The sequence below is a fragment of the Salminus brasiliensis genome, chromosome 13, assembly GCF_030463535.1.
Source record: "Salminus brasiliensis chromosome 13, fSalBra1.hap2, whole genome shotgun sequence".
NCBI classification, from domain to species: domain Eukaryota; kingdom Metazoa; phylum Chordata; class Actinopteri; order Characiformes; family Bryconidae; genus Salminus; species Salminus brasiliensis.
In genome coordinates this window covers 20,173,612-20,197,688 of record NC_132890.1, presented here as the reverse complement: position 1 = coordinate 20,197,688, position 24,077 = coordinate 20,173,612, and the positions used below count along the sequence as shown (strand labels likewise).

Sequence of the window (24,077 nt, the reverse complement as noted above, 5' to 3'; positions counted from 1 at the left end):
TGTGAGTCTAGCTAACCCCTGCTGGACATCGTAGGTTGCTGAGAAGTGCTCTGTGTAGCCGGACAGGAATGGAGGAGGGGAAGAAACATTCTGAGCTTCAGTTTTACCTACTGCATCTTTAAAACAGAGCAACAAGACCGCAGTGAGCTGCACTGCTGGGGTTTAACTCTCTCTCTCACAAACACACACTCAAACATACATAATGCACAAACACACACAACCTCAGACACTGCAAGGTCATTCTGTCACCAGATGAATTCAATTTAAAAATGAGACACACTCCAACCAGACAAGGTCAACTTAACCAAACTCAACCAACACACACACACACAGCTGTTTAAAACGCTCACGCAGCAGTTTGTGAGACCCAGTTCAGAATAATACACTTCAAAATTGTGACATTAATAATGAAGCAATTAAACCTGATGACCTTTCAACTAATTTCTTCACCTATTAGTACTGCAGAACCATGAGGGCATTCTAGATGTTCAGAGAAGGCGTAGTGATATGTGAAAATAAAAAAACTCCAAATGCTATTTAGTAGAATGAAGCTGGTGTTTCAACTCTGCAGTATAACAGTATTATTACAGTATGTAGTTCTGCTGGCAAATAAAGGGTTACACTAAACAGAAAATCACCCAATCAGGATCACTCTCTCAGTGGTATCTGGGCAGATACAGCTAAACCAGCTCTCCCATTGATCGGGACTATGCTGGTAGAACAGAAGGGTGCCAAATTAACCACCAACACAATTAGGACTCAACCAGTCATGTAGCCTGAGGTTCTAGATAGGCTGTGAGTGTGAGTGGTACTGTGAGCAAAATACATGACACTCCAGCTTTACTTTTTCTGGAGGCTTTAGATCAGCTGTGAGTGTGTGCAGAAGTGTGAGCAGAATCAAATCAAATCAAATTTATTTAAATAGCGCTTTTCCCAACAGGCGTTGTCACAAAGCAGCTTTACAGAATCAGTAACAAATCAACAGCAATAAACGGCATGAAAATTTAAGACCCCCAGTGAGCAAGCCAAAGGCAACAGTGGCAAGGAAAAACACCCTCAGAGCTGGAGGAAGAAACCTTGCAAGGAACCAAGACTCACAAGAAGGACCCATCCTCCTCTGGTCAGAAGTATTTATAAATTATGGATAAAAGTCACTAAACCACCAAGACTTTTTGCTGCTCAGGTGTGTGTAACATGATCATAATATCATAATATAATATAGTATAACTAATATAATCATAGTAGTGATGGTAAGAATAATGAGAGTAATGAAAGTTAATGGTGGGAATATTAGTAGTAGCAGATATTTAAGAGTCCATGTTAATTGTAACATGGTCATTAGGCAGGTAGCAGTGACAGGAGGGTGGGCAGCTGGTCTGACACAGGTGGTCAGGCAGAATACCTGTCACTCTAGTTCTTTTGGAAGTTTTAGATAGGCTGTGAGTGTGAGTGGTAGTGGTAGTATGAGCAGGGTTCAGTCAGTTCTCAGAAATGGAGAACAGTCCCAGAAATCCTGCAGTGTGGTTTTAATTAACTCACGTTTAAACATTCAGTTCTATTGTAAGCCTGTAAGTGTGGTAATAATGCTGCTTTAAGTCCAGCTGTTTAATACTGTGGGCCTCTGCAGATGTGTATTAGTCCAGTGTAATTTATCTGACTGGAGTGCCACACAAACATACACACACACACTTACTAATGAAGTAGTTGTGTCCAAGTGGAAGAGACTGGTCAGGAATAACCAGGCCATCAGCCGCCTGTTGGAACCAAACGATGGTGCCGTCATCTACAGAACAGCGTGAATATCCACCCTCCCTCACACGCCACAACACAGCAGCACTGCTAATATTAACCACCAGCCTAGAGGGAGATAGGGAGAGAGACGGAGAGAGATTATACTATACTATGTATGTTTTTTCTTGGTTGGGAAGGGTGTGCACGAGGGTTCAAGAAAAATAAAATAAAAAATGCTTGCTATGTTGCCTCTTCTTGCAATAAATTGTAAACATGGACCTGGAAACCTGATAGTGTATCTTAATAAGTGCCCTTATGTGGGTGCCCTACTTGACAGTGTCCCAAAAAGTGCCTGGGTGCAAGAAATGTTTGGCTGAATGGGTGGAGCTTAACTGCTGTATGCTGAATGGGTGGAGCTTAACTGCTGTAAGCTGAATGGGTAGGGCTAAGATGCTGTAGGCTGAATGGGTGGGGCTTAACTGCTGTATGCTGAATGGTTAGGCCTAAACTGCTGTAGGCTGAAAGGCTAGGCTTAACTGCTGTAGACTGAATGGGTGGGGCTAAACTGCACTAGGCTGAATGGTTAGGGCAAAACTGCTGTGGGTTGAATTGTTAAGCCTAAACTGCTGTGGGCTGAATGGGTGGAGCTAAACTGCTGTAGACTGAATGGCTAGGGATAAACTGTTGTAGGCTGAATGGGTTGGGCTACACTGCTGTAGGCTGAATGGGTGGAGCTAAACTGCTGTAGTCAGAATGTGTGGAGCTAAACTGCTGTGGTCAGAATGGGTGCATAATTGGAATATATATATTATACATTAAACATGCGTATATTTAATGGTGACAAATACTTCCTGGAGCTTCCTGTTACCTAGCGTCAATGAGTGGAATGGCAGAAGTATGGTGAAAAGATTGTGCTGTTATCAGATCATCACAACAACACATGTGGAGTTTTTAACCAGTCAGACTGGGTGGGTGGAGCTGGATAAAAAATAGTGTCTTACTTTACAGCAGTTTCCTCTGCAACCTCCAAGGAAACTGTCATCAGTCCAGCAGAGTCAGAACCCGCAATGCTTTCACACTCTGACCTGTCAGTGATCTGTAACACACACACACGCTGTCTGATTGGTACAACATTAGAACAACATGACACACTTTTGAAACTCCATGCAAACACACACATACACACACAGACCTGCTGCCCATCCCACTGGATCTCCATCACTCTCTGTCCAGGTTTGGGTTGCCATGGTTGCAGGGTGGAAAGGACCTCAGTGGTTGAGTGGACTGTGATTGGCTGGGATGGCTGAGTGGCGGTCGCCGGAGTGGCCGGGGTAACGCTCTCAGGTGCGGGGCTCTCGGCCAGGTCCCAGGATTCTGTGAGGTCAAAGGTCAGTGTGGGCTGGTCACACCTGACACCCCCGTAGCCATCGCTGCACTCGCACACAAACCCGGCGCTGTCTGTCTCCCGGCTACAGTTACCATGGAGACAGGGGCCGCTGGCACAGGGGTCGGCAAAAAACTGAGAAGCAGAAAAAAAGATTTACACAGAGACAGAGAGAGAGAGAGAGAAAGAGAGTCTAATCGGCTATAGGCTAAATGGGTGTGGCTAAATGTATGTAGGCAGAATAGGCTAGGGGGTAAACCACTGTAGGCTGAATTGGTGAGGCTAATCTGCTGTAGGTTGAAAGGGCAGGCTAAAGTGCTGAATGGGCACAATGCATAAAGACAGTAAATCTGAAGCTGCAGTACTGTAAGAGAGTAATATGTTGCTATTTATATTGCTAAAGTCATTATACATGCTTTATACCACATCTCTCTCTCACACACACACGTACACACTTACACACACTGCTGTTTCTGCTGCTAAAGTTATTAGCTGTGCTTTACAATTGATTGCATGAGTCCATGTCGCTAAACTCATTATTTTAAATGATGAAGTGTTATCTATGTGTAGCTAATTAAATTAGATTGTTCCCTTTAGCACAAAGACGGATTCTCACCCAAAAGATAATATTGCACACACATACACACACAGTGTTTTCTGTACTGTTATCTCTGCAATGCTCCTGTGAGGCTATAATATAACATGGCATTTTTGTGAATAATAATATACATATTATGAAGGAATATGAATAATTGAAACCTCAATTAAAGTGGCCTCCCCAATGAGGTATGATCTCAGTGTTTTAAACAGCTTCATCAATCTGAAGAAATGCAGTAAAATGTTGAAAATATTTTATAAATTCAGTGAAACAGAATTCAACCTTGTTCTTAGTCTAAAATAGTTTATTATACCTCAAGTTTACCATGTTACAGTCACATTAAGTCTGTTCTAATATCACTAGTAGGTTTAGTATTTAGTGTTTAATATCAGGGACAATCAGCAAAGAAAGGTTTGGAGAAAAAAAGGGAACAGCATTTCATGAAAAGAACACCTTTCCAACTGTAAAGCATCAGAGTGGGCCTATCATGCTTTGAAGTTGTGTTTCCGACAGTGGCATTTCCAACACTGCATGGATGAAGAGAAATTCCAACATCATAGAACATCTGTGGACAGACCTTAAACAAGCTGTGCAGTAAGATGACCCAATAACCTAGTTATATATTAGAAAGAAGAAATCCACTCTGTCCAGTGTCTGCACTGACACTGACCAAACAGCACAAATAGGGAGACAATCAAACTCCACCTCAGAACCATTCAGATTCCCTATTTCAGCTGGGGTGGGACAAAAGACAGTCAAACCCAGAGACAGGACCAATCAGAATCTTCATTTTGGAAAGTTATGATTTGGTGAGAATACTGCTCTAGCTCATGAATCTGGAAAACATACTTTTTGATAGTGCTACCTCACTAAAATACAATCTCATGTTCTCCAGTAATGTTGGCTAGCACAGTTCAAACACTAAACACTGACACTGTTCATGAATGGATTTATTAGGACATGTTATTATATTTGCAGAGGTTTTGTGCTGAGAGTCAGTGATAGTCAATCAGTCAGTGGCCCCGGTGTCTTTTATCAGTCAGAGAAAGATCAGTTATTGTTTCACTAGCAGCACGCTTCAGCCAAAGTGTGTGTATATTGGTATGGATATATACAGTGGGGGAAAAAGTATTTAGTCAGTCACCAATTGTGCAAGTTCTCCCACTTAAAAAGACGAGAGAGGCCTGTAATTGACATCATAGGTAGACCTCAACTATGAGAGACAAAATGAGAACATCACATTTTCAGATTTTTAAAGAATTTATTTGCAAATAATGGTGGAAAATAAGTATTTGGTCAATAACAAAAGTTAATCTCAGTACTTTGTTATATATCCTTTGTTGGCAATGACAGAGGTCAAACGTTTTCTGTAAGTCTTCACAAGGTTGGCACACACCGTTGCTGGTATGTTGGCCCATTCCTCCATGCAGATCTCCTCTAGAGCAGTGATGTTTTGGAGCTGTCGGCGGGCAACACAGACTTTCAACTCCCTCCAAAGGTTTTCTATGGGGTTGAGATCTGGAGACTGGAGTGGCCTAATGCTTCTTACGAAGCTTCTTACGAAGCCACTCCTTTGTTGCACTCAAAATCCCACAATACATGGCCCCATTCATTCTTTCATGTACACGGACCAGTCATCCTAGTCCCTTTGCAGAGAAACAGCCCCAAAGCATGATGTTGCCACCCCCATGCTTCACAGTTGGTATGGTGTTCTTTGGATGCAACTCAGCATTCACTCTCCTCCAAATACATCGAGTTGTGTTTGTACCAAACAGTTCTACTTTGGTTTCATCTGACCATAAGACATTCTTCCAATACTCTTCCGGAACATCCAAATGCTCTCTAGCAAACTTCAGACGCGCCCGGATATGTACCGGCTTAAGCAGGGGAACACGTCTGGCACTGCAAGATCTGAGTCCCTGGCAGCGTAGTGTGTTACTGACGGTAGCCTTTGTAACGTTGGTCACAGCTTTCTGCAGGTCATTCACTTGGTCCCCCCGTGTGGTTCTAGGATTTTTGCTCACCGTTCTTGTGATCATTTTGACCCCACGGGCTGAGATCTTGCATGGAGCCCCTGATCGAGGGAGATTAGCAGTGGTCTTGTAGGTCTCCCATTTTCTGATTATTTCTCCCACAGTAGATTTCTTCACACCAAGCTGCTTGCCTATTGCAGATTCAGTCTTCCCAGCCTGGTGCAGGTCTACAATTTTGTTTCTGGTGTCCTTCGACAGCTCTTTGGTCTTCGCCATAGTGGAGTTTGGAGTGTGACTGTTTGAGGTTGTGGGCAGGTGTCTTTTATACTGTTAACGAGTTCAAACAGGTGCCATTACTACAGAGGACTGAGAAGGCTCTTAAAGAAGAAGTTACAGGTCTGTGACAGCCAGAAATCTTGCTTGTTTGTAGGTGACCAAATACTTATTTTCCACCATTATTTGCAAATAAATTCTTTAAAAATCAGACAATGTGATTTTCTGAATTTCTTTTTCTCATTTTGTCTCTCATAGTTGAGGTCTACCTATGATGTCAATTACAGGCCTCTCTCATTTTTTTAAGTGGGAGAACTTGCACAATTGGTGACTGACTAAATACTTTTTCCCCCACTGTATATGTATGTATGTGTGTATATAAAGCACTGCATATTAATAGAGGTGCTACATAGCGTTCTTCGAATGATGCCATAGAATAACCATTTTTGTAAATAAGCTGTGAGTGTGAAGAACCTTTGAATTGGTATAGACATTGACTTCTTCAAGTCTTTAAAAGGTTCTTCACACACATATCTCTTTTACAAAAACGGTTCCTTTATTGAATAAATTTTTATTTGTTTAATAAAGATGTTTATTTAGTGGCTCTTCTATGGCATCACTCAAAGATTTTTGAGTGAGTTTTGTAGCACCTTTATTTTTAAGAATGTGTTTGTTTTATGAGGACACAAGATAGTTTCATGTGGACATGGGCTGATCGGATGCAGACACACGACTGTTTGAGCTGACCATAAATGTTAAATTTGTCATTTGAATTTGAATGCATGGCTTTAAAAGGACAAGTAAGCTAAAGGTAATGAGAAAAGTAATCAGATTATGTCATTTTAATATAGTAATCCTTTGGATTACGTTGCAATTACATCTAATAACAAACCTTTTAAAGTAACCCTCCCAACTCTGATTATTTTTGTGTGCAGTACTGCAAAATGAGCTACTAATGCTGATGTTAAACAGCTTGGTAAAGAATAGAGCAGAAACGGCTTCACTACTGAGCTTAAATTAGAAAATCAATCAAACAAGCTCATCAGAGAGCGAAAGAGAGGGGCTTTGATGTTCAGACACTAGAGGGAGAGTGATGTTCCTCTGTAGAGAGACTTTAATATCAGTGATTCAGTGTTTATTTTTAAAGCTGTCCCTAAAAGCGCACCAATACTAATGATGCTGTTTTTATGAGTATAATAACGACTCACTCTCACCCTTGTCCTCCTTACAAACCAACAGCTTCACAGTGTTTAGCTTACTTAGCTCTAAGGAATCTGAATCAGGGCTGCTGTCAGACGCTTCACTCCAACAGTTCTGCTCAAACACTTCAGTCCTATCCTCTGAGGAGCTATTCTGCAGATAGTCATACATTAAACTCATACCTTACCCTTCATCATCCACCCATCATCTTACCATCATCCTGCTGCAATACTTCATCATCCTCCCATTATCCTCCTACTTCAACATTCACTTTAGAGAAGCACCTGAAAATACTTTTGAAAAAAGTAAACAACACACTACCTTACCCGCATTAGATTTAAGGTTGAATTTAGGTTTAGTAGGATTAAGTTTAGGTTTAGTAAGATTAGGTTCAGAGTACATTTTAGGTTTAGTAAGATTAGGTTCAGAGTACATTTTAGGTTAAGTAAGATTAGGTTCAGAGTACATTTTAGGTTTAGTAAGATTAGGTTCAGTTTAAGGTTTAAGGTTACTGGTGTCAAGTGTAAGATTATTAAATTTGGTGTAATATTGCTTAGCTACAATAATCAAAAAATGAATGACAGTTCACAATAAATATAATACAATAAACCTGCGTATGTGTGTGTGAGTGTGTGTGTGTGTGTCTTGAATATAACGGAGAGAAAGAGACTAGGTCGTGTGGTTGCTAAGAAACGACCACTCCATGATAAGTGGAGAGTAAAGGAGCAGATGAACACACACACACACACACACACACACACACACACACAGCTGACCATCTTAAATCTCATACACAAACTGTCGCCTGAAACACAAATACAAATATGTAATGATGCCTGTTTCTAAAAACAATAAATAAATAAATAATTTATCAATCTGGTGCACACACACTCTCTCTCTCTCTCTCACACACACACACACACTGCTGCTAAGTCGGAGACAGCCTGTGTCCTCCTGGTGCACCTTCAGCCCAAACTATACCAACAACAACTAGAATTGTTTTGTGTTTCATCCAGAGTCAATTCATCAGAAATAAAATAAGAAACTTGCTGCATTTCTTCAGGTAACTGCCATACAGACAGCAAAACCTGTCAGCAGGAACGTAGGTCAGATCTTACCAGCCTCAGCCTTACCAGACCAGCTAGCACCATAATTCTCCACCAATCACAATTATTCTCCTCTTAACATCATCATTCTCCATTGTCCACTCCATTATTCACCATTCTCCACAAAACAGCATCATTTTCCAGCGATAACTATTATTCTCCACTAAACACCATCATTCTCCACTAAACACCATCATTCTACAACAATCACCAAAATTCTCCAACAATCACCATAATTTTCCACCAAACACCATTTATATCCTCCTAACATTATCAATCTCCATCAAACACCATAATTCCCCAATAATGAAAATTTTTACTCCAATAATCACCATTATTCCCCTCTCAACATCACCATTCTCTACCAAACACCACCGTTTTCCACCAAACACCATCATTCTCCACCAAACACCATCATTCTCCACCAAACACCATCATTCTCCACAATCTTCAATTTTCTACTCCCAATGGGGTGGGCAATATGACTATAGTTTATAGTGCCTGAGGAACACTGATCACCTGCATGTTTCCTTACAAACAGTGTAGTCATTTTTAAGACTCTGGCTACTGATGCATTTTGTCTGTGATCATGTATATATTGCAGTTAATATTATGCATCGTCTTTAACTCCTGGCATCATTCATCACCAAACACCATCATTCTCCACCAAACACCTTAATTTTCCATACAAACGTTGACAACCTATTTTTCACAGCAAAAATGAGACTGAATGATAATTATCTCACAGAGATAAGGAGCATGTTGGTGTTTGTTAGAAAGAGGGACGAATATTAGCTGAATATCCAATATCAATGTGCAATAAAAAAAACACACAACATACCCAGTACACACCACCTAGACATTTAAAAAAAGCTAAGCCTTCAGATTTATAGAGGCAGGTTGTGCTGCAAAGTACATTAACAATGTTTTTTGACTTAGTTTCATGTTTAGGGTTTAGCTTTATCAGTATGTCGATAAAAGATTGGCCTGTGTGTAATCCGTCATTATTAGCTTAGCTTAGAGACAGCAAATCCTACAGCCCAAATACTGCTAAGTATTAATATAACAAAACTAAGGGGCAACAAGGGGCTGCATGTGAACCATTTATCTTTGCAAAGTACACCCTCAGTCATAGTGTTGCTCCTGTACCTCTTTCCGGAAGGCAGGGGTGTCACTGAATAGGAAGAGGGAGTGGCCGTAGCGGGGGGTCAGAGGAAATGTTGATGGCTATTCTCTGAATTCTCTTGCTGTACACCATGGTTTGCCTCAGGTAGATAAAAATTAAGGTGAATCAAATCACAGCTGTTTGTAAATTCTAAAGCTGAAGATGTGTCTCCTCCAACTTTTAAACCAGACTAATATTGTTCGTAAGCTCTGTGGCGGGTGACAGGAATCAAAGTTATCCTCCTAAATCTGTTAATAAGTTTATATCCCTCTAGAAATCTTTAGAGACAATTAATGTGTCATTTGATCACATAGACCCACGATTTTCTGTGTGGAGTAAAGAAGCATCACCAAACACAGCGGCAGATGATCAGACTGCTGGTGATTATTATGGATTTATGCCCTGTTACATCAGAGAACTCTTTTTCTCTCTCTGTCTCTCTCACTCACACACACACACACCTACATACTCATATTCAGAGGACATGAAAGGCCAGAATCAGAGTGATTTGTAAATGAATGGTGTGAACTGGCTCCCAGCAGATTACATCCTAAGAAGCAAAACTGAGTGTCTCACTAACCTACACAGCCAAAACCATAAACCACGTCCTACAGATCACACTCAACATTCATGATTCTAATGCTGTACACACTCAGTGCAGGTCCTGATTTTGATATATATGGTTCCTTCACACAAAATACATAGCTTCTTAGTGCAAATATAAAACAGTGATGCAGAATAGAGTGCAAACTTAATAATAGTGCAAATATAGAACAGTGATACTGAATAGTGTGCAAACCTAATAATAGTGCAAATATAGAACAGTGATACTGAATAGTGTGCAAACTTAATAGTAGTGCAAATATAAAACAGTGATACTGAATAGTGTGCAAACGTAATAATAGTGCAAATATAGAACAGTGATACTGAAGTGTGCAAACTTAATAATAGTGCAAATATAAAAGTGATACTGAATAGTGTGCAAACGTAATAATAGTGCAAATATAGAACAATGATACTGAATAGAGTGCAAACTTAATAATAGTGCAAATATAGAACAGTGATACTGAATATTGTGCAAACTTAATAATAGTGCAAATATAGAATAGTGTGCAAACGCAATAATAGTGCAAATATAGAACAGTGATACTGAATAGTGTGCAAACGCAATAATAGTGCAAATATAGAACAGTGATACTGAATAGTGTGCAAATAATAATAATATTGCAAATATAGAACAGTGATACTGAATAGTGTACAAACTTAATAATAGTGTAAATATAGAACAATGATACTGAATAGAGTGCAAACTTAATAATAGTGTAAATATAGAACAATAATACTGAATAGAGTGCAAACTTAATAATAGTGCAAATATGGAACAGTGATACTGAATAGTGTGCAAACTTAATAAAAGTGCAAATATAAAACAGTGATGCAGTATAGTGTGCACAAGCACATAGAATAGGGTGGGGACACTAGTAGTGACTACTGAATTGTTCCTTGCCAATTGTGAGCAAAAATTGAAATACAGCAATTTATTCCAGCCATTGTATTTGGTTCTTGTTAATAGATCTAGTCCTGCCTCCCTTACCTTCTTAACGTGTGAGAGGCTGTGGTTGTAAGGAGCGCCAAAGCTCTGTCAACTAGATGTGCTTACACTGATTCAATAAGGGACAGTGTGTTTTATTTTTAAACAAGGAATGATTTTGTAGCCTACTATACAGAACTGGTGGCAACCTTAAATGTTTATGTGTGTGTGTGTGTGTGTGTGTGTGTGTGTGTGTGTGTGTGTGTTATTAGTCTAATGTGGTGATATGTTCAGTCAGGATGGCAGCCAGAAAAAGAAAGATGGATTTTAGGAGCCATTTCACATTAAGTCAAAGTGTAAGTCCAAATCCCAGTTGCTAATGTGTAGAGTCAACAGTAATGGTAGTAACACTCAACAGAGCCATTAATGTTATTGCTTATGTTAATATGGCAGCATTAATGTGTTATTTTGTCAGGTGACATAAACAATCCGACGTGTAGCTCAGCTAGATGAGGAGTCAGATGTGAAGTCGAATAATGACTTGGTGATATGCTGGTAGTGAGATTCAGTATTGTGACAGATGTTAGGTTGATGATGTACAATGACTCATCAATGTGTCTCTGAATTAAGAGCTTTGAAAAGAGCTGTTCATGTGGCATGCATCAGTGTGTTATTTTATAAGATGACAGAAGCAATCCTAACATGTATCCAAATTCAAATTTATTTTACTACTGCCCTTGTCACAAAGCAGTTTTATAGAAATCAGTAATAGGACAAGAGATCAACAAATCAATAAAACATAGACATAAAACCCTGGGTGAGCAAGCCAAAGACAACAGTGGCAAGAAAAAACTCCATCAGGGCTGGAGAAAGAACCAAGACTTACACGGGGGACCCATCCTCCTCTGGTCATCCAGCCAGGTATTAATTAAGACAGAGGAGGAGAGGCAGGGTCTTTAGTGAGGCTTAGGCCTGTAACAACGTTGATTAAAGAGATCTATTAAGCACTCAATCATACATAATAATAATATAACATAATAATAATAATATAATAATGGTGAAAATATAGCAGAAAGAATGTAATACAGTATGTAAACATTTCTAATCTTCACAGTGATTAAAAGTGAGCGTGAGGAAAAAACTGAACGTTAGGATCCACACAGTGTGGAAGAAGAACATTATGTTTTAAATTAGATCAGGAGCCTGTGGACACGAAGCAGTGTCTGAGTTAGACTAGCAGCTTTGGGCTCAAAGTGAAGAGATTACAATGAACACAATATTTCACTGATGAATTATTAAAGAGCCCATTTCACAACTCTCTTCATTCTGTATAATGTAGCACTTAAATATTGTTCAAGTTTTAAAACACACCCCTCACACCTCAGGCATACAGGTTAGTGTGGAAATGAAGGTGTCCACCCCCTTTGGATATAAAGGTCAGTATAATAACTTACATATAATAATTTACATCAACTATACATGTTTGTTTTAGTTTATTTAATGTGTACTTTGTAGAAATCTTTTTGTAAATTGTAAAAAAAATCATAATAAAGCAATAAAAAGGGGAGAACATTCAAGGGGTAAATACTTTTTTGTAGGCATTGTATATATACATGTCAAAAAAAGGAACGAGTAAGAAAAGAAACAGAGAGAGAGATAAAGAAAAAGAAAGGAGAGACAGCAGAAAGGGGGAGAAAAAAGAGATTGAGTGTGGAAAAATGGAGAGAAATGAAGAGAGGGAAGTTTAAGGTCCCTCTTTATCCCTCTCTCTCTCTCTCTCTCTCTCTCTCCACGGTCTCTGTAGATTTGTTCTAGAACATTCTGTTCAGTTCTTTTTGAAGGAGAAACCGAGTGATGGACAGCTTCAGGCTCCCCATGGACGAGCCGAACCAGCACATCTCTTAGAGTCTTGTCCCCATCACCAACAATGACTGACACACACACACACAGAGTCAGAAGGGAGAAGCATAGTAGTGTAGTACTGAAGGCTGCGGGAGTGATGTTTTAGAGTGGAGTGCTTTAGAGTTCAGATCTTTACTTTAGTTAGTGAGACCTCATCTCTGATTACACTGTGTTTATTCCCCCTGAGCTCCACTTACAGCAGAGTGAGCTAAATGGGTGAAGCTAAACTGCTATAGGCTGAATGGGTGGGGCTAAACTGCTGTAGGCTGAAGAATGTGTGGGGCTAAACTGTTTTAGGCCAAATGGGTGGGGCTAAACTGCTGTAGGCTGAAGAATGTGTGGGACTAAACTGCTGTAGACTGAATATCAGCCCCATCAAACTCAACTTGATTAACATCACATCTATAGTACGTTTCTGATCCACCTGTGTCCAAGACACTAGCTGGGACTGTCTTTTCAGTGTTTACTTTAGGAGTCTTAGTTATGGTTTCAGTGTATAAACTACACCATGTTTGGAAGCTATATTTTAGCCTGGCTAGCTCTCATTGTGAGTTGTTGATCTGCTTGAACAGTGCTCTATTACACCACCAAGAGGAGATTCAAATAATACAGGAGTGAATTCTGGGACTTCTACACACAACTCAATCATCAAACACTCAAAACAGAAAACAGAAACAGTCTTTAGAGGGAATTTGGAGAAATATCTGATTGGTGGGGAAGCTTGGTAGACACTGTTGCTATGGGAAATTTAGAAGATGACCAAAAGTATGTTCTACTAGAACCAGTTTCAAAAATATCTATGTAACATTTTATTTAGGATGAGACTTGAGCCACACTGTCCCTTATATTTCAGTTGGAGCTGTGGATCACCACTCGTCCAGATCTCTAAGACCCATTGTTTGCTCTGTGTGTAATTAGCGCTTTGTAGGAGTGTAGATTAATCCCTGAAACATCCTGATGGAGCTGATCACACAGAGACAAGATCAGAGGAAATCTGCTGTTTAGCTGCAGGAGCTCCAAAACACATTCTGGCTGCATCTCAAATACAGCACTTCAGTAGAGGACTACCCAGCAGTGTAGTTTATATATTGTAGTGTAACAGTGGGAAGTGTGTTATTGGTCAGTGGTGTAACAGTAGGGAGTGTGTTACGGGTCACTGGTGTAACAGTGGGGAATGTGTAACTGGTCAGTGATGTAACTGTGTGGAATGTATTATTTGTCAGTGGTGTAACAGTGCAGGGTGTGTTAGTGGTCAGTGGTGTAACCGTGTGGAGTGTGTTAGTGGTCAGTGGTGTAACAGTGAGGAATGTGTTAGTGGTCAGTGGTGTAACCATGTGGAGTGTGTTCCTGGTCAGTGGTGTAACAGTGCAGGGTGTGTTAGTGGTCAGTGGTGTAACAGTGAGGAATGTGTTAGTGGTCAGTGATTTAACACTTAAGAGTATGTTATTGGACAGTGGTGTGTTTGTGTGGAGTGTAATATTTGTCAGTACCTGTTACTGGTCAGTGGTGTAACAGTGTGTACTGTGTTAATGGTCAGCGATGTAACTATGCAATGTATAATTTGTCGGTGGCGTAACAGTGTGAAGTATGTTATTGGTCAGTGGTGTGCAAATGGTATTGTGTGTGTGTGTGTGGGGGGGGGGGTCGTAGAGTGTGTGGTGTGTATGTTCTATGAGAGGCCCTTTAGGCCAATATTCAAACTTTCCTCTCACATACACCTTCATACTCTCTCACACTCACTATCAAACCTCTCACACACACCCTGATTTATGACCACCATTGACCATCATTACTTTCATTATTCTTACTATCTCTACTAGGATTATATTAGTTATATTATATTATGATTATATGTGATTATATTCCTAACAAATGGAACCAAGAGCTGAGACCCAGATTAATTAGGCCATCATCCTCTGAACAAACATTTAATTCACCTAATGACGTCAACGCTATGGCAAATGCGTTGCACAGCAGCCAAAACCAGCAGGATGTGCAACAGCTGAATATTGGCCTAAAGGGCCTCTTATGTGTGTGTGTGTGCTGTGCTGTGTTCTTCATACACTGTTTAATGAGCTGGAATATCAAAGCAGGGAACCGCAGAGCAGAGCTAATTAGACAAGTTTACATGCGCTGCCTAACTGAAGCATCCCGAGAGATACACGCACTGACCAACATCAGCCCACACACACACAGCCTTGTTTGATCCCTCCACTTGGACGCATTTCTTCCTTTCTACTTTCTTGTGTGTAAGATCTGTAAGATCGAGGGCACTCAAGCTCATGGTCCTGCTAAAGGGTAAATTATATAAAGCTGCAGTGTGGTTTTAAAAAGCTGCTGGGTTTTGTGTGTGTGTTGTGATTTATGCAAGTTAGTTGGATTGTGAACTGTAAAATTTAATTGTTGTGTAAATTGTTGTTACTGTTTTTTACACTACTAATTACTTTAATGATTTATCCTTCTACACTGACACACTGATATATATATATATATATATATATATATATATATACAGTGTATGTATATATATATATATATATATATATATATATAGAGAGAGAGAGAGAGAGAGGGAGAGACTATTTGCTGCCATCTTGTTCTCTAATTCATTTTATAGCTTATTAAAAATTCTCCTATAATAATACTAACTCCTCAGTAGCAATATTCAAATCAGAAGTGGACAGAAGTGAACTTAACCACTTAATCATTGATGGTTTATTACTGGGGTAGAATTTAACTCAATTGCAAGAAATAATCAGGTCCCTACAAAAAGCTATATACAGTGGGGAAAAAAAGTATTTAGTCTGTCACCAATTGTGCAAGTTCTCCCACTTATAAAGATGGGAGAGGCCTGTAATTGACATCATAGACCTCAACTATGAGAGACAAAATGAGAATCAGAAAATCACATTGTCTGAAATAATGGTGGAAAAAGTATTTGGTCAATAACAAAAGTTCATTTCAATACTTTGTTATATATCCTTTGTTGGTAATGACAGAGGTCAAACGTTTTCTGTAAGTCTTCACAAGGTTGGCACACACCGTTGCTGGTATGTTGGCCCATTCCTCCATGCAGATCTCCTCTAGAGCAGTGATGTTTTGGGGCTGTCGGTGGGCAACACAGACTTTCAACTCCCTCCAAAGGTTTTCTATGGGGTTGAGATCTGGAGACTGGCCAGGCCACTCCAGGACCTTGAAATGCTTCCTACGAAGCCACTCCTTTGTTGCCCTGGCAGTGTGCTTGGGATCATTGTCATGCTTAAAGATCCAGCCATGTTTCATCTTCAATGCCCTTGCTGATGGAAGGAGGTTTGCACTCAAAATCTCACAATACATGGCCCCATTCATTCTTTCATGAACACGGACCAGTCGTCCTAGTCCCTTTGCAGAGAAACAGCCCCAAAGCATGATGTTGCCACCCCCATGCTTCACAGTTGGTATGGTGTTCTTTGGATGCAACTCAGCATTCACTCTCCTCCAAACAGTTCTACTTTGGTTTCATCTGACCATAAGACATTCTCCCAATACTCTTACGGAACATCCAAATGCTCTCTAGCAAACTTCAGACACGCCCGGATATGTACTGGCTTAAGAAGGGGAAAACGTCTGGCACTGCAAAATCTGAGTCCCTGGTGGCGTAGTGTGTCACTGACTGTGGCCTTTGTAACGTTGGTCACAGCTTTCTGCAGGTCATTCGAAGGATGATCGAGGGAGATTAGCAGTGGTCTTGTAGGTCTCCCATTTTCTGATTATTCCGAAGATTTTAGAGCTTAAATAAGAATCTCTGAGCTGTACCAAATAAAGGAAGATTGGGATCTTATTGACACCTTGCCAGCACCAACACAAGCGTTTACTACCGGGTTGGATGGCAGTGTCCCTGAGTAGCTGCTGTGACAGATAGGGTTGAGAATAGGGTTGAGAATTGGCCTCTGCTACGGGCAAAACCCAAAGCTAGAAAGGACTTCTGCTCCACACCACGGCTGGCCAAGCCATGTTCTGCTGCTGGTGGGGAGTATACACGTTGGTAGGCACACTGCCGATAGCACCCAGTATCCCAAATAATCCAACTAAGTAATTTTCAGTGCTGGAAGAGCTGGATGATAGCACCACTAATTGCTCTCCTAGACATTCAATAGACAAACCAAAGACATCACTGTTAAGTGAGCGAGCTGTTCACTTTAGGCCAAATCCATCCTGGAACCTCACTAGGTAGCAGATCCGTCACTTCACCTTAAGGCTGCCCTACCAAGGAAAGCTGCTTTCCCCCATAGGCCTCTTGCAGAGCACCCTTGCTGGTCCTTATCAGACAGCCTGAGCTACTTTACATATTGGATGATACTAGAGCTCAAAGCACAGAACATAGGGGCAAGTATATCAGCAAGGTTGTGCTGGGTTGCAATGCTGCACCAAGTTTATTTATTACAACTCTTGACAGGACAGATCCACAAATGGTAATATTTCCCTAGATATATAGGACCAGCTTTTTATGTAAGCGTGAAAGAAATGTCAGTGAAGCAGACATATCTATAGGTTTTATAAACAAAAGTAACCCAACCTACATTGAGCCTTTACCTCTGTACACCTTTGTACTCCCACCCAAAGCTTTCTGAACACGATTTTATACTATTCAGCTAAATCTAATCATGCAGCAATAGAAATATTAAAGTGTTAATTTAAAGCTTTACAGACTGTTTTGTACAAGCACGAATTTGTTAAAAAAATTATGCAAACTGTATGCTGTTCTCCAGATCCTCAAATACTGGCGTTAATACTATGACTATTACTATCCTCACAGGATCCAGAATGGTGCGAGTCACAGAGCATAAGTATCTTAGCATTTGGCTGATGACATTTTATTGAAATCTCATATTAATAATTTAGTCAGTAAGTGAAGACAGAGACCTGGATTCCTTTGTTGGAATAAATCTTGTCTGGCCTACAGCCACTATGCCTATTTACTACAGGAGTCTGTAAAGCTCATTGATGTCACTTAATTATTTCAACATTTATCTACTATGCCAGACAGTTAACTAACTGTTTTAGTTATATTTTTCAGTTACTTATTTATTATTGTTATTATTATTATTTGTATTTGTATTTGTATTCTTTTTTCTTTTTTATTATATTTTTATTTGAATGTTTTATTATACTGTTACTTTGTCATTTACACTGGCTGATTATACCTTTAGTTTGTTTATGTACTGATTCAACTCTATTTTAGCTTCTTTTTCAATACATTTAAGTTGTAAAAGCTCAGCTGCATTGACAATTAGGGTTACCTTCAATGTAATGAAAATAAATGTTGATTGATTAATCGATTGATATTTGGGCAGTAAATGCACACACTTATAATCCATTGAGCCCAGTGGGGACAATGGGAGTGATTTATAAGCATCCTTTACAATGTCTTATCTCACTTGCCTGGGTAGCAGACATATTGATAAATGCTTTTAAGTGACTTTTTGAGGGAGTCATGGTTAAAATCGCAGTAGAAAATTGTGCATCAGGTGAGATTGCGACTGCAATTTCTACACTAAAGCATGTGTCTATCCATCCATCTCCAGTCTGTCTATGTGCTTCGATCCATCTGTTTGTCTTTCTGTCTATCAGTGTCTGTCTGTCTGTCTATCTGTCTGTCTATCCATCTGGCTGGCTATCTCTCTTTATCTGTCTGTCTATAACGCTCAGAAAGAGTTTTCTCAGATTTGTTACTCTGCCTCTGTCCACTGACACTGCCCCACATACTAACCAACCAATCAGGGTCTGTGTTTTTGATCCCACAAATTCTCAGGACAGGCCAGCAGTTTAGAGTCTCCCTCTGAGCTCCCTCTGACTGACTGAAACTCCTTTTCCCGATACATAAATAAACACAGTCGGAGCATCTGCACCTCCCTGGGGGAGTGATGGTAACGTCCTTGTCTCCTTCAGACCAAGCAAGGTTATTGAGACGACTCATTAATGAATATGCTAATGAGGGTCTCGTTACAGGATGATTAAGGATCATTAGCTCAAAGCTCAGAAGAATGACATCAGGGTAACTACAGTGCATCTTCTGGCCAATCACAGTACAGTCTCTCGGTCTGGCCCTGCCTCCTTTGGGTGGTGTGTGTGTGATGTCAGCAGGGTTTTGGCTTAGCACCAAACAGAGCAGAGAGAGAAAGAGAGAGAGAGAGTCTCTAACACAGAACCTAAAAACAGAACTAGTGCTGACAACACTGACCGCCAACAAAGTTACCTCTACAGGAGGTTCAGGAGATTGTGACGAGAGAACAACACACAGGCCTCATTAGAACTCTAAAGAGACAGATGCATACACTGCAGACCATCTAAATGAGACCCTCATGTCCTGTGGTCCCTCCGGAGTGTACTCTTAATAATGAAGATGCAGAAATGCCATGCTAACATTGCTAACAAACACTGGACTTATACTGTAACAAATCTCATATGTTGTATTTCCAAAACAGCAACTTTACAGGAGAAGGAAAAACCTGCTTACGTAAATGTATGTCATTTTGGAGCATTTCTGATGGTTGATATGTCATCAAATTTCATTACAATCTAAAAAACTACTGCCAGATTCAATTGTTTGTGTTACAATGACCATAAATATTAAATCAACAATTAAAAAGCAAGCTAGACTAGATATTTAGTTCATAATCATATCAGATCATAATTGGTGGGTTATAACATTTCATTACTTGTTAGATACTGTTAGATACTAGTCTTGTAGCACCAGTGATCATTGGTGGAGTCTTTCATTACTTGTTAATACATTAGCCTTGCGGCTCAAGTGTTAAGTAGTGTGGGGTATACTCTTCTATTAATGTTAGCTATACTAGCCTTGTAGCTTCAGTGCTAATTGATGCGATATGATATTTTAGTACTTGTTAGTTACATTAGTGCTGTAGCTCCAGTGCTAATCGGTAGAGTTTAATCTTACATTATTGTTAGCTATATTAGCCTTGTATTTCAGATTTTTTACAGACTATCACTTTAATAATGTAATAACAGTCATGGCAGATGGGTAATGTGCTGAAGGGAATAATGTTTAAACACATCTCCCCAACATATCACAACAGCTCAGACGTTATTACTAATTTAACTTTACACCATTATCTACAGGTCTCCTTTAAAGAGCCCATATCAAACATTTTTCTTGTACTAAACCTTTACACTCCTAATTAATATTTGACATAACAATTTTGCAACCTCTCTTTTTGGCTAATGTGCCTGATTGATAGACTGATTTATGTAAATCATTGGTTGCTCTGTATTTTGCTCCATTCATAAAGCAGTCAAGTCTGAAACACTGCTTATAACTTCAGTGTGAATGGAGCTAAACTGTAAACATATATACTGTATATTAATAAAAGTTTTTTGTGGCTTTTGGCTTTTGTGACATCAAGGTAAAGGTTAAATTTTGTAGCATAATGTACATATATGGATTTTATAGACTGGGGAGTAAAAGGTATACCTTTTAAACTGAAAGGTTTTTTCCCTGTGATATGGACTATATAAATAGTTAGGCCACACCCACTCCTTTAAACCTCTGTACTTCACAGATAAAGACCCCCAGTTTAAGTCTGTCTGATTGCCAGGCTAACATAATTCTCAGGAAACATAATACAAGTCAGTCTGGGGGGGGGGGGGGTTCATTAGCATTATGCAAATGAGCTCATGCTAAGAGGTGACTGATGTTTTCATGCAGTAGGGTGGGAGGAGCTTCACACCATATGAGGAGGAAGGAAAAATCAATGGTTTTATAACAGCCTCCCTCTTCACAAGCTGTAAATGGGTCGATGGTTAAAGTGGCACGCACACACACACACACACACACCACTCTGCTCTATTTCTGAGCGTGTAAAACTAGGACACGGTGCAGAAACACACTCACATCCTCACTCTGGATGATTTGTTAAACTGCTGACCACACACACACAGTTGTATATGACTTGCAGTATTGACCACTGTGTTCAGAGCTGATCACACAGACAATCACAATCACACACACACACACACACACACACACGTCTCTGTTCTGTTGCCACGGCAACGCAACACTCTTCCTCAAGTCATGCAGACTGCACTTAAGCACTTATACACACACGCACATAGCACATAGACACTGACTGGACGCAGCTGGTCCGCATCATTAACACTCCCAGCATGAACAGCTCTCTCTCTTTCTCTCTCTCTCTCTTTCTCTCTCTCTCTCTCTCTCTCTCTCTCTCTCTCTCTCTCTCTTTATCTCTCGTCTTTCTTTATCTCTCTCGCCTTCTTCTATCTTTATCTCCCACCTTCTCTCTCTCTCTCTCTCTCTATCTCTCTCTCTCTAACTCACTCTCTCCTTCTCTCTTTTCTCTGTCTATCTTTATCTCTCTTTTTCTTTGTCCTCTCTGTCTTTATCTCTCTCTTCTGTCTCTCTCTCCTCTCTCTTTAGCTATTTTCTCACCCTTTATTGATCTTTATCTCTTTATCTCTCTATCTCTCTTTATCTTCCTCTCTCTCTTTCTCTCTTTTTAGCTCTGTTTTTCATTCTTTTATCTTTCTCTCTCTCGCTCTCTTGTCTGTCTTTCTCTCTTTTCCACTCTCCTGTCCATCTTTCTCTCGCTCATTATCTCTCTCCTGTCTTTTTCGCTTTCTCTTCTGTCTTTCTCTCGCTCTCTCCTTTTCTCTCTTTGTCTACTTGCTGTCTTTCTTTATCTCTCTCTATCTATTCTGCCTATCTTTATTTGTCTCTCTCTCTCTCTCTCTCTCTTTCTTAATCACTCTCTTTTTTTATCTCTGTATCTCTCCTGCCTGTCTTAATCTCTTCTCTCTATCTTTATCTATCTTTCTCTCTCACTCTATCCTCATCTCTTGTCTATCTTTATCTCTCTCTTCTGACATTATTTATAGATCTCTCCTCCTATCTTTATTAATCTCTCTGTCTCCTGTCTCTCTCTCCTCTCCTTAACTCTCTTTTTCTTGCTCTCCTGTCTATTCTCACTCACTCACAGACACACACATACAGTTCCCATTTGACTCCACCTACACACCTTACCCTTTTTCCTGTAGGTGAAAGTCTGTGCAGTGTTTGTGTGTGTGTGTGTGTGTGTGTGTGTTTGTGTGTTTAAGCGTTTGCGTTTAGCTCATGATCAAACAGCAGTTATTGCATGTATATGCCTACAGTTATTGCAGTTCTTACTGCTGTCAAATCATTTTTCCAAACTCTTGTCATCCCTGTCTATATCTGTTAATTTACATTTATGGATATATGTAAATGAGCTTTGTTCGGATTGTCTGCTCCATCTTGGTTTAAAAGCAGTCTGGCTGAAATACTAATAATCTTCAGCTGAATGGGTGGGGCTAAACTGCTGTAAGCTAAATTAGTGGGGCTAACCTGCTAAAAGCTAAATGGGTGGAGTTATGTGCTATAGGCTGAATGGGTGAAGGAGCTACACCTCTGTAAGCTGACTGGGTGCAGCTAAACTGCTGAAGGCTGAATTTATGTAAATGTGTATATTTTTGTGACCTCGCAAAAACAATTAATTTAAATGGACTGTATATGGACTCTAGAACTGGAGAGGAAAATCCGTTTTCAGTTTTCCAGGGTTGGGGCCCTTTAATCTATGAGAACATGCCTTAACTGTCCCCCACAACGTCATCTGCACAGCTACACACACACACACACAAACTCACCTCACAGTTGTGTCCTGTGAAGGCCAGGCTACAGGTGCAGGTGTAAGTCCAGTGTGTGAGTGTGTCCTGGAGAGGAGCACACACCCCTCCGTTCAGACACGGCCGTCCCTCACACGGGTCGGGGGGGTCAGTGGGAGAGGATGTCGCCTCAGGGGTCACCAGGGTCAGAAGCACCCCACTTACACCTAGAAAGAGGAGCAGGGGTGATAACATCTTCATCTTCATCATCCTCAAGATGATCAAAAAGAAATAACAGTGACTATGTTTTCCTCTTTGTTCTTCTCTTCCTGCCAGGTAAGTCTCTTCTGCACCTAGAGTGTGTGAGTATGTGTGTGTGTGTGAAAGAGAGCGAGAGAGAGGCTGGTAGGATGCTACAGCGAGGCAGAGCGCTGTTAGACTGAGAGGGAGAGAGAGAGAAAGACAGAGAGAGAGGAGGGAGGGAAGGACGGTGCTGAATCACAGTGACTATGAATGACGACACAGTAACGCACACACACACGCAGCATCTGATTTAAAGTCTCGTCACTCATAACCTGTCCTTGTGGACTGTGTGTGAGTGAGATTAGCTGCATTACAGCATTCACACATGTATACATTAAAATACTATTCTGTATCAGTTGCACCTTGAAACAGCAGCTTCAGGGTCATGTTGATGATACAATGACTGTAGAGTCATTCCCACTATGGCCTTGGCCATAATGCTATTACTGCACTATGGAACTCGGGTGTAGCTACATGACACTTCTTTCCAGAAATGTGTAATGCTGCATAACCCAAGTCATATTTGTGTAAAGTCCTGTAATATCATTCTACTGCCTTAGTCCACATGCTTCTTTACCTTCATACTGTCAACAAATGCACAGCTGTCCATGATTACTGCAGTGGCGTAAATTCTGCTCCCAAACTGTATGGGGAGCCCAAGAGCAGAAAATACCAATTCTCATGTATTGCTGTTTCTTTGATGCTACACTTCACATGAGAAACTGATTAGTTACTGTGTGTGTGTGTTTGAGGTCAATAGGGGTAAGCTTATAAGACCACATGCTTCTTTTTACCTTCATACCGTCAACAAATACACATGTACAGCTGTCCATTAGTGGGTGCTTAAAGCATGACATATGTTATATGGTATATGTATATACACTGTGTGCAGAACTATTAGGCAAATGAGTATTTTGATCACATCATCCTTTTTATACATGTTGTCCTACTCCAAGCTCTATAGGCTTGAAAGCCAACAACCAATCAAGTAAATCAGTTGATGTGCATCTCTGTAATGAGAAGGGGTGTGGTCTAATGACATCAACACCCTATATAAGGTGTGCTTAATTATTAGGCAACTTCATTTCCTTTGGCAAAATGGGTCAGAAGAGAGATTTGACGGACTCTGAAAAGTCAAAAATTGTGAGATGTCTTGCAGAGGGATGCAGCAGTCTTGAAATTGCCAAACGTTTGAAGCGTGATCACCGAACAATCAAGCGTATAATGGCAAATAGTCAACAGGGTCGCAAGAAACGTGTTGAACAAAAAAAA

General features: G+C 40.2%; 1 protein-coding gene across 1 annotated transcript in view; it reads right to left on the bottom strand.

The window, feature by feature from the left end:
• The window catches only part of dner (delta/notch-like EGF repeat containing), a 33,635-nt gene extending 10,678 nt beyond the window's left edge, over positions 1 to 22,957 (bottom strand). Inside the window, exons 1-4 of the mRNA XM_072695030.1 lie at positions 22,545 to 22,957; positions 2,924 to 3,250; positions 2,733 to 2,827; positions 1,694 to 1,857 (exon numbers count right to left, since the gene is read on the bottom strand). Of these exons, the coding sequence (XP_072551131.1) occupies positions 1,694 to 1,857; positions 2,733 to 2,827; positions 2,924 to 3,250; positions 22,545 to 22,772 (814 nt within the window). The 5' untranslated portion in view covers positions 22,773 to 22,957. The remainder of the gene's footprint in view (positions 1 to 1,693; positions 1,858 to 2,732; positions 2,828 to 2,923; positions 3,251 to 22,544) is intronic.
• Between the last annotated feature and the right edge of the window lie 1,120 nt (positions 22,958 to 24,077).